Source organism: Coturnix japonica, chromosome 1, assembly GCF_054131305.1.
Source record: "Coturnix japonica strain WE chromosome 1, WE-NBRP24, whole genome shotgun sequence".
Lineage (NCBI taxonomy): Eukaryota > Metazoa > Chordata > Aves > Galliformes > Phasianidae > Coturnix > Coturnix japonica.
In genome coordinates, this window is record NC_140663.1 from 124491671 (window position 1) to 124511562 (window position 19892).

The following is a 19892-nucleotide window of genomic DNA, read 5'->3' on the forward strand; positions in this document are numbered from 1 at the left end:
TTACTTGGGTTAGAATAGATGAACATTGAATACGTTAGTGTAAACAGCACATTTCTTAGTGGGAAGTTTTCCAGAAAATTATAGAAAACAGTATTCCAAATAAGACTATGAGCACTGAACTTCTCATCGCACATTTGAAGTAATTAACCTCAGTTTGTGTGGTTTTCCTTTGAACTTTCCCTTCTAAGTGTGTCTCCTAGGTCTTAACTGTATTATCTTAAGGAAAAATGTGCTGTATTTTAAAATACTTTATCTAACCAATGGTAACACAGATAGAATGTGGTTTGAAAATAATTCAAATAAAATGGATCAATTTTCAAACGTCAACCAATTCACATTATTTTTTTAATTCAGTTTGATTATATAACTTGACTGCTAATGCTTTAAATCATAAACTGAAAATAAGAGAGATCAGGTACATTGAGTATGAAATCCTGAATCTTTTTAGATGTCTTTTATGAAAAGACAGAGAAGACTTGATGATACAGGTAAATACAATTAATTCAAACTATGTATTGAAAAATGAAAGTGTCTTCTAAAGCCATGTAAACAATAGTTTAAGCATCTTTACTGAGCTCATCAATGAGATCACCACTGGCTATCAAATCATAGAATCACAAGGTTGGAAAGGACCTACAAGTCATCTAGTCCAACCATCCTATCACCATTACTATCATTAAGCTACTAAACCATCTCTTGTAGCTCCTCACCCAAACGCTTCTTGAACACTGCCAAGGACGTCAACTTTACCACGTTCCTGGGCAGCCATTCCAGTGCCTGACCGCTCTCTGAGAGAAAACATTTTTCCTTATGTCTAATCTAAACTTCCTCTTGTACAGCTTGTGGCTGTTTCCTTGGGCCCTGTTTATTGCCTGGGAGAAGAGACCTCATCACAGCATCCCTTCAGGAAGTTATAGAGTGCGATGAGGTCTGCCCTGAGCCTCCTCTTCACAGAAACAGACAGAATGATGTGATGAATATTAAAGAGATAAGTGAAATATGTTTTTTTACTCTTGAATAATCAAGATTCTGAAAATATTTTCAAATTTACAGCTGATAATTCTTAAAGCCCCCTGAGTAACAGTGCTGTCCTGTCTTGTAGTGTATGCAATCTGAAAATGCAACTCAAAGATAACAGAAAAAGTTATGGTAACCAACAATGAAAGGGACTGTAAGGAAAGCTATTCTCTGGTGGTACAGTAATAATAGCATCATAGTTAAATATAGGACTATAGCTCTGACTAGAATTGAGAGAGCACTAAGAAAAACAGTTTTGAAATTATATATGTTCATATGTGAGACAAATTAATAACTCTTTTTCAAGAGGAAGAAAAATGAGAAAAGGAAGAAAAAGAGGAAGAATAAGTTAGACATTATATCTCCAAAAACACAACAGGTTAACAGATTGGTTTCCCCATCTTTTGACCCTTGAATCGGCTAAATTATTTCAGCAGAAAAATGCAAAAACCCCTTTCAACAAACTGACATAAATAATTTAAGGCAACAATTAAACACTGTATCACTTTCTAATTCAGGACATGGAATGGCTTGCTCAGGAAGGTGGTGGAGTTGCCACCCCTGGCGTTCAAGAGGCGTCTGGATGAGGAGCTACGAGATACGGCTTAGTGGCTTGTGGTAGCAACGGTAATGGGAGGATGGTTGGACTAGACAGTCTGTAGGTCCTTTCCAGTCTTGTGATTCTATGATTATATGACTCTATGTATGATTCTACTTGCAGAAATTTTCAAAGTGAATGTGGCAAAATCAATTTCATTTTCCCAAACCTGGTCTTCACTTCAAGGCTCCCTGCTTGAAAGTTACCAAAAGGTGTTCAAAAAGTGACCAGAGCACTATCCTGTGTGTAGAAATACTGATTTCCACAGACATACAAAAGAAAGGCAGGGAAAAATGTCTATCCTATTGATTCCAGAAATGGGCAACACTTAGTTGACTCCCTTTCCCTTTTATTTTCAGCATTTAAAACTGGCATCACATTTTCCCTGACAGCTCCACACTTTTTTTTTTTCCCCTGAAGATTCCTTGTATATAAAGTATTTTTTTTACACATATGCTCAAAACTTCTAGACCTCAACAAAAACTCCTGAGGAAACCCTTGTTCATTTCTTTTTCTTCTTCTTCTTTTTTTTTTTTTTGTTTAAGTCTATCCAGAAAACTAGCACTCACAATCCACTTAATGGGGAACAGTGATGTCCTCTCCCAGGAGATATTTAACAAGCTTTTTCATGTTGCTTTGCCTTTTACTTAAGTAAACTTAAATGGTTAAATCTGATTTATTTTAACCATATATATTTCAGTACAGTTTGACCTTTGCATGTAACTTATTATAAATGACTGGGAAGGCTTGACCAAAGAGACAAAATGTCTGGTATCCTTTAAAATAAGCTGGAGCCTACTTACCTCTGCAAGGTTCAGGATAATTTGCTGCCAGCCAACCATGCTCAGTTGGGTTTTGACAGCTCATTATAAATGGCACGAGTTATGTCATCAACATGTAAGTAAATCAGCCAGTTTGTGACTATGCCCATAGAAACTGCAGAGTACTTTCTCTTTCCCCCAAGCTCCTGCAAACTTTCTCTCCCATTTTGCCTCCTGTTTTGTAAGAGAACTATCTTAATCTGAGAAATACATTTGCTTGCCGCAGATGTTCAGATTTAGGCTGACATACATATTAGATTCTCATGTGTAAGGAGATGATGATTCATGCAGTTTCTACTGATACTTATAATCATCCCAATTACACATACTATTTTATGGGTTAGCTCCTAACTGCATCACTTGCCCTCTTAAACTGAAATTCCTAAGCAACATTAGTTGTCAGTGGCTGATAGTTTCTCAGGGCTAGTATACAGTCCCTGAAGGCCCACCTATTAAATGCCAACCCTACTCATGGAAAGCAGAGCACTGCTTCAGGCTGGCTCTTGCACACATGCATGAATGCTGAAGAAGCTTCCTGTGCTTACTTCCCCCTTCAGACTTACCCAAAGAAGGTTACTGCGGATAATGCTCTTGTGTGGGACTAATACAGGAAGCATTTTTTCCAGGTGTGCCTCTGGCTGGTCCTTCATATGCTGGCACCCACATCATAGACTGTAGGTAGTGCTGCATTGCTGTAATAACAGAGAAGCCAAAAACACCCCGGCACTTCCTTTGAGGAGCACCTGGGGAGGACATCTGTATTAAGTTAGGCACTTGTTTTCTGGACATTTTATAGCCTTCACATTCTAACATAAAACATTACATTCTGCCCGAAACACTGTAACAGGTACAAAAACATTTATTCTCTTATTAGTTGTCTAGCATGAAGGAAAGCTAATGATCCCAACTTGCATTAACTGTATTCAATACAGACACATAAATTGATACTTTCTGGAAAGAAAACTACAGCAGAGAACTGACCAGATTATCTTCTTCATTATTTGAACATAGCGGTCAGAAAGTAACAGCAGCTTGGTGCTTTTTCTTCTTCTTCATCGTCCCAGGAGGGAACAATTGAAGACGTATTTTCTGGTTATCTGGTGGGGTAAATGAGACTTATGGTGTCTACTATCTACCTATAAGGGAATCTTGGGAAGCATGTATGATTTAAGAAATTACTGTTTTCTTTCATTTATTCTGAATACATATATGTAGGAAATATGTACTTAGAAAAATCAGTAACAAAAACTCACTGAGAAGGCTTGGTAATGGGAACAGCAATAAATTTCTATGTGATTAAGATAAAAAAACACTATTTCTCTGCCTATGGATGAGGGAGATTATCTGTATTTCTGGTTCTATTTGAGGCTGCTCCAGCCAGCATCACAGATCAGAAAAGGTCTAAGCAGAGCTGATGTGATTCAAGCAAGGTCACTCATTCTCCAGGCCAGTGTAAGGCCTCCTTTATTTAGCAGTATAGACATAGCTTATGGATCTAATGTCAGCTCTGACCCTAAGCTGCTTCCAGAATCAGCAGTGACATTTGTCTAAAAGCTCTGATACAAGCCTCAGTTGAAAGCACAGCTCTAAATGATTCTAATATTGAAAGACTGAATCAGCAACAGTGATAAACATATGGAGGCAAAGCTTATGGTAGGCAAACGACAAAGACATTACAGAGTCTGAAAGCACTTGCCAACTAAAAATAGTCCCAGACACTGTATTTGGATCTCTTTGGGCTGATTCTGGCATCCATGTGGAATAAAACTGTCTTCAAATGCCTCCAAATTACATCCATACAAATTCTCCTACTTTCTGAGAACTGTTTGCAAATTCAGTGGGGGTTACTCAAGCATATAAATTATGGTAGAGCTGGAACATAGCGATGCAAAAAGGAATGCTCCCCAAAAAGCTTTGCAGCGCTCAATGACATACATAAGCCGTGAAGGGAAAAAACATATAAAAAGAACACTACCACTTGGACTTTGAAGAAAAGATGAAACAGATGTGGAGCTGTGATACAAACTGTGATGAAGTCAGTGGGATTAGGGTAGCACCTTCTTACACGAAGAAGGAAAGCTGTCCACAGGAACAAACCAGGGGCATAGCATTACAAGAAATGATCTCTGCTGATGTTATCTTTACTGCTTCCGTGCTCACTGCAAAGCGTCCTTGCAATAAAATATGATCCAACCGTATTTGATGTTTTCATGTAAATTTTATTTTTATATTCAATAAATGCCGTTGGAATAATGATTCTTGAAACCTCTCACAACAGGCTTGATTGACAGCTCCCTAAGTGCTGTGCCTTTTATAGCATAACTTAATTGACAACCCTTAGGTAGCTGGCACATGCAGTCTACAAATTGGAGTGTGCTCAGTCTGCATTTGAAGAAATCTAGGTACAGTGAAGTAGTTGCTCTTATTATTCATTTTTAAAAGTAAAATCAATGTGTTTGCATTTAAGAAAGCATGATTTCTGGATACATCAGCTTTAAGCCTTTCAATAGTGATGAAAAAGATGAATGCAAAACAATTTCAGTGTCAGAAAGCACACAGATGCCATAAAATATTGAGAAATTACTTAACTGGAACAGAATTAAAATACTGCTGAATTACCTGCATTTTTAACATGCATTTTCTTTTTTTTTTCTTCTTCTTCTTCTTTTTTTTTTTTCCAAACATGTATCAATTATCTTCTGAAACATGGGGATTTCTGTCCGACCATGGTTCTCCTCTCCAGTGTCTTCCCTAGCCAAAACAATAGCAAGCTATTGCTGAATTCCAAGTGGCTAGACCTGGGTTTTCTTAATGCCCTAGATCCAAGGAGAAGCCATTAGATGCCACTGGTTAAGTTCTAACTGGATGCTCCATCTAGTTACCCTCTGTCACCCACCTGCTTGGTCCCTGGACAGGCCAAAATACTCATGACTAAGGAAGAAAAAAACAGGTGAAAGAGCACAAAAACTAGTTTCTAAGAACTTCAGAAATCAAAAGCAGATTTACTCTTTCATTCCTGTGGAGCAGAAGTGAAAACAGTAAAATATTCAGACATCTCTTCAGAAGTGCATTTAGATTACAGTATCACAAAAAGTCTTATTTCTTCTACAGCTATTTCTTTGGTCTTCTGAATCATGGAGTCCCTCACTTTCTGCCATAGGCCACCTTGTTTCATTGCATGACACTGCATCCCCAGATTATATCCTTGCTCTCACTATCTAGTCCCAAAACAAAATTAGTAATGTTGTGTAGATAGCAGTTATCAGTTGCATGATTGTCAGAGTACAATCAACAAGGTATATATGGGTGATATGTTCACTACTTTAACACATTCCCAGAGTTGATCATTGCTCACCCAGGCTCAAAAAGACATTCCTGACACACAGAGACTAAAGATCCACAGGGGGCTTAGCAAAACATCAGGATAGTTTGCATGGATTAGGTAAGCATCTACAGTATGTCAACTAAATATAGAGATAGATAGAGAAACCCTTTGGAATTAGTCTTGGGTAAGTAGATTAAACACGGTTTTCTTGCACTTCTCCTAAGCTCTGTCTTAATAAAATTGACAGAGGGCTGGGAATGCAGGAGTTGAGCACGTATGTAACTTCCATAGCTTCATTTTTATCTTTCAGTGGCTGGTGCTAAGAGTTGATTTTGAGCTGATAAACACAAACTCATGTCATCTGATTAGGAGTGGCAACCCTTAGATCAGAAGGAATCCTTCTGGAACACAAGCCACACCCACTACAAAAGTTAATTTCCTTCAAAATATCCCAAGCAATAGCCAATCATAATTACATTTACCAGTAACCCAGACTTCTGGAGGAGTGTCTTCCAGGAACAAGAAAGTTCAGGTAAACTCTTTGGCAGCCGTGGGATGGTTGGAAAAATACCTGAACCCAAGGATTTCAAAGCAATTTCTGCTTTCAGTTTCTTATACTGAAGGTGTAATTTCTAAGATTTGACCACTCAAAAGAAACACAACACAGCCCTCGTCATTAAATACTTGACTCCACATATACTGAGGTCTCCATTCATCTAATGAATTGTTTTTCATTTGTGAGAACAATTTTACAACCTCAGACTAAAACAACGAACCATATACAGGCTCTCATGTCCTTGAAAACATGCTTTGGACTGCAGTAGCATTTGATTTTATTTCCTAGTAGGCACAGGAGTAGACAGACTTGAGGCAAGGAGTGAGCTGGATTGACATGAACTAGCTACGAAGTACAGGTAGGCAGTATTATATAGGCATCAGTGCTCTTTGGATTTTACTGACAATTAATTGCATACAAAGAATTAAAGCAGTTCACTCCAGTAGTGTTTTGATTACAGGCAGCTGACAGTGGTTAGAGGTGATAATTATTTGGCTTGGTGAGGACTGAGGAACTTCTCCATCCCCAAACAGAGCCAAGCAGGTGGCAGATCAGACTTGCCATGAACCCTCCAAAGGCTGCACCACTCTACCCTTCAGCTCCTTCAGGGGGTCAAGCAGGACTGTGACCCCATTTTCATCTTCATGGCTGGTGACCTAGGGAACAAACACACCTTTCCAGTTGGTTTCTCCTTGACCTCCCTGCACAAGTGACTTTCCTAACCCCCCAGCTGCCCCTCCCCTCACAGCTCCATGCCGTTCCCTTGGGTCCTGTCGCTGTCACACAGAGCAGAGCTCAGCTCTGGGCTGAACACACCACGGAACCTCAGCCTCCCTTCATTCATATATCAGCACACCCCCAACAACAACACCCACTAGACACCCAAAGAAACACGGCTCCATCCACCCCCCCATCGCTCCTCAGCGCCGCCCGCTCACGGCGCGCAGGCGTAGCTCCACCTCATCCTTCCCTTTAATGGGCGGCTCTGGGGCCTAGTGCGGGTTTCGCCACGCCGGGCTGTCCCGTCCCCGTTGTCGGGCATGGCGGTGGTGGCTGCAGGGCGCCTGGTGTGGCTGGGCGGCCGATGGAGCACGGCGGCGTTGGGCGGACCTAGCGCTCAGGTGAGAGCCGCCTGGGCACTGCGTGGTAGCTGGGGAGGGGGGAGAGAGGGGCCTGAGCCCCGCCGAGAGGGCTACGGAGCTGCGGGGGTTGGTTACAGGGCAGCCGCTCCCGGTCACACTCCGCTGGGCTTCGTTTATTTTCACTCGTTTATTTTTTATTCACTGGAACAGGCTGCCCAGGGAGGTGGTGGAGTCTCCTTCTTTGGAGATATTCAAGACCCTCCTGGACGCCTACCTGTGTGACGTGGTGTAGGGAGCCTGCTTTGGCAGGGGGGTTGGACTCGATGATCTCTAGAGGTCCCTTCCAACCCCTACAATTCTGTGATTGATTCTGTGATTTTACGTTGTGACTGGCTATGGAATCTCCGAGTTCCTGCAGAACCAACTGCTTGTTCTGATAGATGCTGGTTTGCAGCTGCTGTCAGTGCAGTGTTCAGTTGTGGTGTTGCAGCAGTATTTGATATATACATTCCAGCAGTACCCAACAAATTAGTTCCAAGACAAGGTAGTAATGATGCCAAGCAATAAACTGTGTTGGGGTGGTGTGAGCTGAGGGGCTGTTTGGTGACTGAACGAAACCCAAAGTTGCAGGAAGGATACGCCCCGTCCTTGGAGGTGTTCAAGACCAGGTTGGACGGGGCCCTGGGCAACCTGATCTAGTAAAGGTGTATGTTTGGTGGCTCTGCCAGGCAGGGGGGTTGGAACTACATGATCCTTGAGGTCCCTTCCAACCCAGGTCATTCTGTGATACAGTAAGTAAATAAGAGGTAATGCTGAAAGGAGCAATTGGGACTGTTTTATATTGCTTCAATACAGATGAGCTGTATGTATTTAGGGATGAAGACCTGGGTGGTCTCTTATGCAGCAGGCAGAAATACTCTGAAGCTGCTCAAGGACTGAGAAGAAAGCTGAAAAAGACCTAGTGCTTTATCATAGTTCTTATTTGGAGGAGTTTGTGTGGTTTTGGTTATCCTACATGGAAGTTATGACTGAGAGTGGCGTGGCCTTTCTGATCAGGTACCTGCTTGAGTTTCAGCTGAGAACTCTATCATAAGTGAGGGAATGGTTTTGTTTGATTGGGTCTGGTACTGTGTGTGAATTTCTGTGGATGGTATATGTACTGATATCAGAAATATGATCACATTTTGTCCTGCCAGCAGAGAATGTAAAACCAGAAGGTGTGATCTCCATGCATATTATAACAATCTCCTGCAGAGTCTGGCTTCAAGAAATGGCTGGGTGTGAGACAAGCATTGGTTGTAACACTGTGGATGTTAGCCTACTTCATAGAATCGTAGAATCACTCAGGTTGGAAAAGACTAAGGTTATCGAGTCCAACTATGACCTAACCATACTTCCCTAACTAACAACCCTCTGCTAAATCATGTCCCTGAGCACCACATCCAAGTGGTTTTTAAGTATATCCATGGATGGTGACTCAACCACTTCCCTGGGGAGCGTATTCCAGTGCTTAACAACCCTTTCTGTAAAGAAGCTTTTCCTGATATCCAGCCTAAACTTACCCTGGCGCAACTTGAGGCCGTTTCCCCTTGTTCTCTCAACAGTGAGAAGAGACCAACCCTGCTCTCACTGTGAGCACTTTTCAGATAATGGAAGAGAGCAATAAGGTCTCCCCTCCTTTTTCCCAGACAATACAGCCCCAGTTCTCTCAGTCTCTCCTCATAGGGCATATTCTCCAAGCCCTTCACAAGCCTTGTTGCCCTTCTTTGAACATGTTCCGGCACCTCACTGTCCTTTCTGTACTGAGGTGCTTAAAACTGAACGTAGTACTCAAGGTGAGGCCTCACCAGTGCCAAGTACAAGGGCAGGATGACTTCCTACTCCTGCTCACCACAGCATTACTGATACAAGCCAGGATGCCATTGGCTTTCTTGGCCACTTGGGCACACTACTGGCTCATATTCAGCTGCCTGTCCATCAGCACACCAAGGTCCCTTTCCATCAGGCAGCTTTCCAGCCACTCCTCCCCAAGGCTGTAGGGTTGCCTGGGGTTGTTGTGACCAAAATGCGGCACCTGACACTTGGCCCTATTGAAACTCATACACTTTGCCTAGGCCCATTGATCAAGTCTATCTAGGTCCTTCTGTAGTGCCCTTCTCCCCTCAGGAAGATCAACACTCCCTCCCAACTTGGTGTCATGTGCAAACTTACTGAGGGTGCACTCCATCCCCTCATCAAGATTATTAATAAAGATGTTAAATAGAACTGGCCCCAGTACCGAGCCCTGAGGGACCCCTCTCATGGCTGGCCACCAACTGGATTCCACTTCATTGACCACAACTCTTTGGGCCCTGCTATCTAGCCAGTGTTTCACCCAGCAGAATGTATGCCCATCCAAACCATGGGCAGGCAGCTTCTTCACGGGGATGTTGTGGGGGATATAATATATGGTATAAGCAAAACCAAAGACATAGATTTGGACAAATAAGCGAAAAGAAGTAGATTCTGTGGGTGAGATGGATGTGGTTTTAGTTACCTTGGAGAGAGAATTCAATTAGGGAACAGTTTCTTCTAATTAAATAATGTGGCAAGTTTTTTATTAATGTAATATAGAATTACTTTAGCATGTTTGCTGACATCCTGTGATACTTCCCAACGTGTTTCACAAAATGCTTATTAAAACATAAACCTGATACTGATTTACCTGTTTGATTTGTAGGCCAACTGGAATCTGAGACTTTGTAAATGCCATTGAAGTAAATGAATTAAAATGCTTTGTAAAACATCACACTTGAAAGCAAAAAGCTCACATGCTCATTATGTAGGGTAACTACGTATTGCATACTTTGTCTTGTGCAAGACATGACCGGAGGGCTGCTGTTGGCATCTTGACTATACTACCAGTAACTGGAGCCATGGACACAGGGAAGCTCCTTCTGTTGTGGTTATACAGCTCCAACCATGTACTTGCTGGTGAAGTTCTACCCCAAAGTTAATTGACAGGGATCTCTTGGAAAGAGTCCAGCGGAGGGCCACTAAGATGGTGAAGAGCCTGGAGCATCTCCCCTATGAGGAGAGACTTAGGGAACTGGGTCTGTTTAGCCTTGAGAAAAGAAGGCTGAGAGGGGGCTTGATCTGGGTTTATAAATACCTGAGGTGTGGGAGCCATAGTGGTGAGGCTGGTCTCTTTTCAGTAGTGCGTGGGGACAGGACTAGGGGTAATGGGATGAAACTGGAGCATAGGAAGTTCTGCATGAATGTGCACAAGAACGTCTTTACAGTGAGGGTGACGGAGCACTGGAACAGGCTGCCCAGGGAGGTGGTGGAGTCTCCTTCTCTGGAGATATTCAAGACCCGCCTGGACGCCTACCTGTGTGACGTGGTGTAGGGAACCTGCTTTGGCAGGGGGTTGGACTCGATGATCTCTAGAGGTCCCTTCCAACCCCTACGATTCCGTGATTCTGTAATGTTCTAGTACAGATCTGTGCACTATGTGGTTCTAGAAGTAGTTGAAGTCTGCCAGCATAGAGCATGAAAGAGGCTTAAAAACAGTGCAGCTGTGGATGTACCACGTAAATTGGTGTCTGCTTTCACCTCTACAACAACACACTTGATACCTGCCCTTTAGATATTTATAAACTTCGGTAAGATCCCCTCTATCCCAGGTCTCTCAGCTGTTCCTCATAAGGGTGGTGCTCTACGCCTCTGATCGGGTGGGGTGAATACTCAGGAGCTGTGTCCAGAGGTAAAGGCTTTCATTTATCTCCTCCTCTGGTGGAGCGACCTACTATTTCAGAAGTGCTGGCGTTAACCAATGCCATTTAAAAATGGTGAGGTTGCTGTCTGCTGTAATGCTTTGTGAAACGTGTAATGAGTCAATGCAAACAGAATGAATCACAGAATGACCCGGGTTGGAAGGGACCTCAAGGATCATGTAGTTCCAACCCCCCTGCCTGGCAGGGCCACCAAATATACACATTTACTAGATCAGGTTGCCCAGGGCCCCGTCCAACCTGGTCTTGAACACCTCCAAGGACGGGGCATCCACAACCTCCCTGGGCAGCCTGTTCCAGGACCTAGCCACTCTCCTAGTGAAGAAAAACCTCTGTAGTTTCCTCTGGAAAGATGAGGAGTATGCTTTCTTGTTTGACTGAAATGCCAGAAGCATCTGGTGCCGCTTTGCAGTTCTTGCCTGTATTGCCCATGAAATAGTGCTCTTATCCCAGAAGAGGTTCCCAATACAATAGATAGTGATTTGCATAAGAGGCTGTTTTCTAATTATGAACAGTTTGTGTGTCCAGGGACTTTTGATTAGTGATGAATTGAAGCTAGGGAAGAATATGAATAGCTTGAGGGAAGGAAGACAAAAATGAGAAAATTACAATAGAAATTGACAGGAATAAGATGAAAGCAGTCTTTTTAAAGTATCCTGTTTAAAGCATAGCAGAGAGAAAGCAATTTTGGGCTGAGTAATATGGAATCATGTGTTCATTAGCAAGAATTACAAATAATTAGTTTCTATTACAACAAGTAAGAGGATGAATTGAATTCTTTCCTGAGGAGCGACTAGGAGAAGAATAGGTAACATGCAGAGAAACCTTATTGCTTTCTTAGGATGTCAGCAGAGCCTTGTTGGTGGAAGCTGTATATGTAAAATCTTTAAATATAGATAGATAGATTTAAATCTATGTATGTAAACACAATCTCACATAAAACATTACTTGTTTATTTTTCTAAAGGAGCAAGTCAGAATTGGCATTGTATATGATACTTATAAACCATGGAGAAAATAAGGCAACAACACTCTGCTGTGGAGCTGTTTTTAAACCTTCTTTGACCAGTGCATGTATATGTCTTTGGGGTTGTAGCCAGGCTTGAAGATTGTTACTGTATTCATATTAGTTTTAGGAAGATAGTGTTTTAAGCTATTTATATTAGCTTAACTCAGAATGATCAAATCAATCAGCGTGTCCAAATTGTGATTTACAGAAGGCTGTTTCTGTGACTGAGAGGATGTTTAGTTGTTTCGGTTGCTGGGTTTATTCTGTTCCTCATAATAAGGCTACTCGTTCACTTTGTTATGTGTGTTTGGGTTTTAATGTTTCATGAAGGTTAGGCTGAGGTTGCAGCACCAGGAGAAGCGGAAACCGTTTAATTACTTGCTGAAAGAAATTAAGGTAAAGTGGGGACTCGTCTTCTTTCTCCCACTTCACAGAATCACAGAATTGTAGGGGTTGGAAGGAACTTCTAGAGATCATGGAGTCCAACCCCCCTGCCAAAGCAGGCTCCCTACACCACGTCACACAGGTAGGCGTCCAGGCGGGTCTTGAATATCTCCAGAGAAGGAGACTCCACCACCTCCCTGGGCAGCCTGTTCCAGTGCTCCGTCAGCCTCACTGTAAAGAAGTTCTTCCGCACATTCATATGGAACTTCCTATGCTGTAGTTTCATCCCATTACCCCTAGTCCTGTCCCCATGCACTACTGAAAAGAGACCAGCCTCACCACTATGGCTCCCACACCTCAGGTATTTATAAACCTGGATCAAGTCCCCTCTCAGCCTTCTTTTCTCAAGGCTAAACAGACCCAGTTCCCTAAGTCTCTCCTCATAGGGGAGATGCTCCAGGCTCTTCACTTAAACCACCTCCTGTCAGCTTTGGCACTCAGGAGTATCATTTCAGGATCCCTTGCACTGGCTCAGCAGAGAGCTCCCTGCTCTTTGGCAGTGCACAGAAAGTTTGCTATTCTGCCAGGGCCAAAGAGCTGCAAAGAACTTTGTCTCTCCAAAGCTGGTATTAACAAAATAATGTGCCCTACTGGCACTGAGCAGAAACTGGAATATTGCAGCCCTGTCAATGAAGCTCCTGTTCCTGTGGCAGAAGGCTTGATTGAAATTAGTCATCATAGTTTCTGATTGTTTTGATAAAAGTTTATCTGTCAGTCTTTGTGGGAGACAAATATGTGTCCCTGGAGTTTTGATTCCTGAGTTTGAAGCCATGCTTGGTAGTAGTTGCTGATGAGAATCACCTTACTTTGTTTTCTCACCATTCCACCAGAGGCAGTGAACCTTCTGGCACTGAACAAGGAAGCAGTAATTCATACTTTCCAGAACATCTAACAGTGGTTGTCCACTGTGCCACGAGACACAGGGTAACATGTTTCCAAAAGCTGTTAGAGGGCTGCCCTGCAGATTTTGTTCATACTTTATTATGGAGTACCTTTAGGTGAGTGCAAAACCTGCTTACATGCAGTTAGATGCATTTGCTAACTTACTACAGTAGTGCATTGAATCCTGTTATAAGTTATCAGTAAGCAAGACTTGTTTTACTGTTGATTTTATTTAAAGCTATAAATATAAAAATAAATCTCACTTTTTTCCCTGTTTTTGTTAGACATTGAGGCTGATCTCTACCACCGCAGCTGCATGGAGGAAAAATGTAGCAGCCTCAGGACCTGAAAAATACACGGAGGCATTTATTAAGAAACAAATTGAAGAGTTCGAACTAGGAAAGAGACATTTAGCCAACATGATGGGAGAAGATCCAGAAACTTTTACCCAAGAGGATATTGATGTAAGTGCGGTTGCTCTGTTGGAGAAGTAATTTACTGGAGAGTTTCAGATATTGAAAGCACTTTACTTCAGCATGAGCCCCTCAGCTCTCTGTGATTTTTAATCAAACTGTCAGAATGAGAAAGACTACTACTATATGTTGCAAACATTGCAGCTGTGACTGTGAATAGAGATTCTACTCATGCTACCGTGTGAGGTCACACATCACAGTATAGAGCAGTGTATACCGTATCTTGCTAAAGCACAGTGGGTTCTTTTGAAAAGTACTAATGGATAATCCCCTTGATCTGAGGTTATAAGAGGCCCTGCAAAGGTTTATGTAGCTCTTTGGAACATTTAACCACAATTTGACCTGCTGTGTATATTTAGGTTGGGTTTTCTTGCGTGATATAGTGGTTGCTGGTAATGCCAATTAAATTTTATAGGATGCTTTACAAGTAACCCCCTGGTTTAGCTTAGAGATTCTAATACAGACCTGCTTCTAGGGCTCATATCAGTATCTCAAAACATATTCTTTTATTGCCATTCTCTCTGACAGTTGATAGGTGGGTGGCCTGTTCTTTCTCTGTACCATTTGACTTAGGTAAAAATACACTGTCTTTCACATAAATAAATAAATAAAAAATTGACAGCCAACTAGGACTTCCATCATTTCTATCTTATTTTACCACGCATCAGAGGTAGTGAAGAGAAATGTCATTTGGTGACATTCAGTCGTAGGTGAAGCTGCATGCTGCTTTTTCTGCACAGCAGCAACGCTATTACTAAAGCCGTGGCAGCACAGCATAGCAGTGGTTCCCCCTAGGGTAGATGCTGTGTGTGCTGAAAGAGGAATACATGGTTTTGTTTCTTTCAGGGGAAGGGGATTGTTTTGCTTGCATGGTATTGTCACCTTTCTGTTGCGAATGCTGTTAGCATAGCTGTTTCAGTGTAAGAGGTCTTGATAGCCTGCTTATGCCAAGGAAGAACCACACCTGTAGGTGGTGATGCAGGGTGATTTCAACCACATTCAAAATGAAGTTCTTAAAATTTCTCTGAAAATAGTTGACAGAGTAGAAAGGGATGACGTTTAATGGCCTGCTGAGAAAAAGGCTGCAGTGAGACTTGAGTCACGTTGTGTATCAGAAAATTCAAAAGGGAAACTTGTCTTCAAGTCATAAATCATAGGAAATCAAGCTTTGTGAGTATGTAGCTCGGCACCAACAGTGTGACTTTCATTCATGTGTCTGTTCTACAGACAAGTGCCAATGCAGACCATTCTGATCTCAGTGTGAGCTAGTTAAGGTTCTATCAACAGTGAGGATAATCAGAGAAGGAGGCATTTAGATTAGAAGTAATAGTGGCCTGCTTTACATTGGCTTTCTGTCTTTTCAACAGATCACAGAATTTCCTTTCTCTGCATTTTTCTGACTTTTTTTCCCCACTACCATTAATGATACTTATGTTACAGGAAAGTAATCATATTAATGAGCAAATCTGCCACTATAAAGACCTCTCACTGTACTATGGTATAGACTTTAGAGTTGGAAGGAACTTCTAAATATCATCTAGTCCAGCACCCCTGCAATGGAAAGGAACACCTGCAGATGGATTATTTTGCTCAGAGCCTGGTCCAGCCTTAACCTTGGATGTCTCCAAGTATGGGGCTTCCACTACCTCTCCAGGAAACCTGTGCCAGTGCCTCACCACTCTTAGTAGTTATTTTATATTTATATCTATATAAAACCTTATTCCTTATGTTCAATCTAAATCTCCCATCTTTTGTTTGAAACTACTCCCCCTTGTCCATCACAACAGACCCTGCTAAAGGGTCTGTACTACCTTTCTTTCTTATAGGCCCCCTTTAAGTACTGAAAGGCTCTCATATCTCTCTGGAGCCTTCTTTTCCAAGTTGAACAGCCCCAGCTCTCTCAGGCTGTCCTTGTAGGAAAGATATTCCATCCCTTGGTTCAGTTTTGTTTCCCTCCACTGGACACATTCCAACAGGTCCACATCTCTTCTGTGCTGAGGACTGCACATCAGGATGCAGTGCACCAGGTGGGGCCTCATCACTGCAGAGCAGAAGGGCAGGATCACCTTCCTCAGCCTGCTGGCCGCACTTCTTTTGATGCAGCCCAGGATATGGTTGGCTTTCTGGCCTGTGAGGGTGTGTTACTGGCTCATGTCCAGCATGCCATCCATCTGTACCTCCAGGTCCTTTTTGTCAGGGCTGTGCTCCATTCCTACATCCCCAGCCTGTAGTGATTGCAGGGATTGTGACAACCCTGGTGCTAAACCTTGCATTTGGATATATTGAACCTCATGAGGTTCACCTGTGCCTACCACTCGTGTTTGTCTAGGTCCCCCTGAATGGCATGCCCTCCCTCTGGTGTGTTGACTGCACCACACAGCTTGGTGTCTTCTGCAGACTTGCCAAAGGTGCACTTGATCCACTGTCACTGATGAAGATCTTAAGAGCACTGCTTGCAGTACTGCCCCCTGAGGGACACCACTTGTCACCGATTACCATCCAGACGTGGAGCCATTGACCATCACTCTTTGGATACAGTCTCACAACCTGTTCCTTGTCCATTGAATAGCCCACCCATCAACTCTATATTTTTTCCATTTGGAGAGAAGGATGTTATGAGGCACAGTGTCAGAGGCCTTACTGCAGATATCATCTGCATGGATGATATCAGTGGCTCAGTATGGTGCTGCTCCTAATAGTTTAGTTAGTTTGCTTGAGAGGCTAATGGTAAGAGTGCATTGACTTTCTTTCTCTTGATAGAGTCTAGAGGAAAGGCTGTCAGACAGCAAGACTGGAAGTGGAAAATGAGCATGTATAGGTAGCAGTTTCTTCTGTATAAATCTGTAATCACTTGCAAAGAATTGAGCTCCATAATTAATAAATGCAGTGCATGTGGCAAGTATGTGACTGCTTTGCAGGCTCTATTTCTGAAAAGATGGAGAACTGAATCTAAAAGCGCAGTGTTTTGTTTAGTGATACCAAGTGTGTGTGTTACATACTTAATTTCTTCGTATTTCATCAGGTGTTGGAAAATACTTAGTGTATAATAGTGTCTGCTATGCATAATTAAATTACTGTTATAAAAATATAAAAGCTGCTTAAGCACTGGCAGGAGAATTACCAAGCTTTACATTTCAAACGGTAATAATTCTTACTGATGAGTGCTTACATACCTCCATGTCTTCTGCTGTTAATCAGACTGTGCGCTGTGGTTCCAAAGTAGGCATCATAGGATTCTGTCCTTCACTGGAGTTTTAGGTGTAGTTTAATAAAAGCTAAACCTTGTGAAGTTTTAAACCGGAAAATAAGTTGTCTTGCTTGTTAATCTTTCTCCTGGATGTTGTGGAAGCAGAATTGCTTCTTATTGATGCTTTTATTTAGGGATGAAAAGTTAAGCTGTGCATTACAACCTTATTTCTGGAGGGGAAAAAAAAAAAATCCAGCAAATTGATGTATAACTCTGCAGAAGTCTACCAATTGCTTTTTAATTGGTATTATAGACCTCGCTCTGAAGCTGAGATGTTTTATTCTCCTATGTGTGAGTATGTGGTATGAAGTTTCTCTAATTGATTTGCTTTGCCCATTCCATTTGATGTATCATTTTTCACAATATTTCATAATTTGTGCTCATTTCTAATGAACAGAGTCGTTAGGACAGGCATGTCTAAGTGCAACTGACAGCTAACATTAGGTGCCAGATGCAGTTTATAAAGCTATGTAGAACTGCAGAGAACAGTTTAAATAAATTAGCACCTGTACATTAGTCTCACTTGCTGGTAATTTATAAGCGAATCAGTAGAGATGACATTTAGGTACGTCATTGATCAAGTTAACAGCTGCATACCCACTGCCCAGCTGGGATACCTAATTAATAGAGATTGCAGTCCTGACCTAGTGCTTTTCCCTGATTGAGTCTGTAATCCTTTTATTTTTGATTTAACTTCCTTGCGGTTATAGTAAACAGCCCACCTTCATTTTCCACTGTCAGTTCTGTGATATTCTCCTTTAAAGACCAGAAACCTAAGTAAGATTAATATAAGAAAAGCATCTTAATCTCCTTGACCTATTTATATGATATGTCAGTATTTGTATTATTCATTTCTATGCAATCACTAAATGCTCTCTGAGATATGAGCTCATCAGGAACTTTCCCCCTAAGTTAGTAAAACTTGAAGGCTAGAAATGTGTTGATTTTCTTCTGTTATCTGCCATATGACCTAGTAGGTTGTTACCATGAAGATAGTTGGAAGAATTTTAGTCTAAAATGCACACTTCTTCCTAAGTATTTTCAGTTGCATATATGTTGTTGCAAAAGTACCAGTAAGGTTCTTTGCAATTAAAATGTTATATAGAATCATAGAATTACCCAGGTTGGAAAAGACCTTGAAGATCATCAAGTCCAACCGCAGCCTAACCAGAACCCCGACTCTAAAAACCCTACACTAAATCATATCCCTGAGCACCACATCCAAACGGCTCTTAAACACATCCAAGGATGGCGATTCAACCACCTCCCTGGGGAGCCTATTCCATTACTTGACTACCCTTTCTCTAAAGAAGTTCTTCCTAATATCCAACCTAAACTTGCCCTGGCGCAACTTGAGGCCATTTCTCCTCGTCCTGTCACTTGTCACTAGTGAGAAGAGACCTGCCCCACTCTCACTGTAAGAACCTTTCAGGTACTGGAAGTATAAGTGAGTAGCTTCATTCCTTAAAGGGTATAGATTCTTTCAGTGCCTTAAGACTTCGCTAATAGGTTTAAAGAAAAAAAGAAAAAATAGTGATATTTAGCTGTATTTCAAAATGGTTCAGAGCATCTGATTTCTAAGTAACATTCAAATTTTAGCAACTCAGATTGTGAGAAATAAGTGAATATTAACATATGTGAAATGTCAGAAACGTTACTCAGAACCAAATATGTTCCTGAACTTTCATGTAGCTGCAAGAACATGATGTCCAGTGTTGTCCTTACCAGAAATACTGAATTTGTATTTTTTTTTTTAAGTAGTTGGAGCTAGAATACTTTTTTCCAGCTTAACTGGAAGTTCTTTATTTCAGATGCTGAAGACTTTTAAAGAATGCTGCTAATTTGCCCTGCCAAACCTCTCTTCTCTACGTGGGTAATTTACAGATTGGACTGGCTCACTGTCTCTGCTCAACCCCATTATGACTCCATCAGCTCTGTCTGATTAAAGTATCAAATTCTTAATTTCTCAAGTTATTGACAAAACAACAAGAGTAACGAGAGCAAAACAAACCTTTACTGACCCAGCTGAACCTTTTTAACTCTCAACTGTAATCTCTAACTTTTAGATAGTGAACAAAACTTTGGCTTGCGGGCAGGAAAGGCAGAGTGGATCAGGGATCAGCACATGCAACGTGCACAACGAAGGAGGAAGATGAAGGTGGGACAGATAGATTGAACTTGCACAACATGTTGCATACAGAGCTGGGCTGGTTATTTAATAAATTGTTTTGCATGTAATTTGTTTGAAAGACTGCCAGGTTCAGATTTTTTTTTTAATAAATGGATAGAGACTTGTTTCTCATTATGCCTACTGGCTTGAATTCAAACTGGAAGGGACCACATACATTGTGGTCCTATAGCAGTATTCTGAATCATCTGGTATCTCCACAAGTGCTGATAAAGCGGGATTCCTTTTCTTTGGTAAAAAATGTTAAGTTTATCAATGTGGTGTAAAAAATATCTGAAGTAAAACATCTTAATTCCTGAGTGTTAATTGTGAGCCGCTATGTTTTGAGAGTGTGACTGCAGAGATTGTTCTATTTCCCAAGAAGATGATAACAGTATGGTTTAATAAATAGAACTTGGAAGTAGCAGCCCATAACCTATGGAGGGTTAGAGTGGGTTTAATGAATGTTGCCTACCAGAAATGATGGCCTAAGGAAAGC

General features: G+C 41.7%; 1 protein-coding gene and 1 long non-coding RNA gene across 2 annotated transcripts in view; one reads left to right on the forward strand and one right to left on the reverse strand.

The window, feature by feature from the left end:
* Positions 1–6472: 6472 nt before the first annotated feature.
* Positions 6473–7305, reverse strand: LOC146762701 (uncharacterized). Its single transcript, XR_014947806.1, has 2 exons — positions 7224–7305; positions 6473–6973 (listed from the first exon to the last, which is right to left on the reverse strand). It is a non-coding gene; the product is annotated as an uncharacterized LOC146762701 (long non-coding RNA).
* The window catches only part of MRPS9 (mitochondrial ribosomal protein S9), a 33884-nt gene continuing 21278 nt past the window's right edge, over positions 7287–19892 (forward strand). Inside the window, exons 1-2 of the mRNA XM_015849933.3 lie at positions 7287–7438; positions 13791–13970. Coding sequence (XP_015705419.1) covers positions 7358–7438; positions 13791–13970 — 261 coding nt within the window. The 5' untranslated portion in view covers positions 7287–7357. The remainder of the gene's footprint in view (positions 7439–13790; positions 13971–19892) is intronic.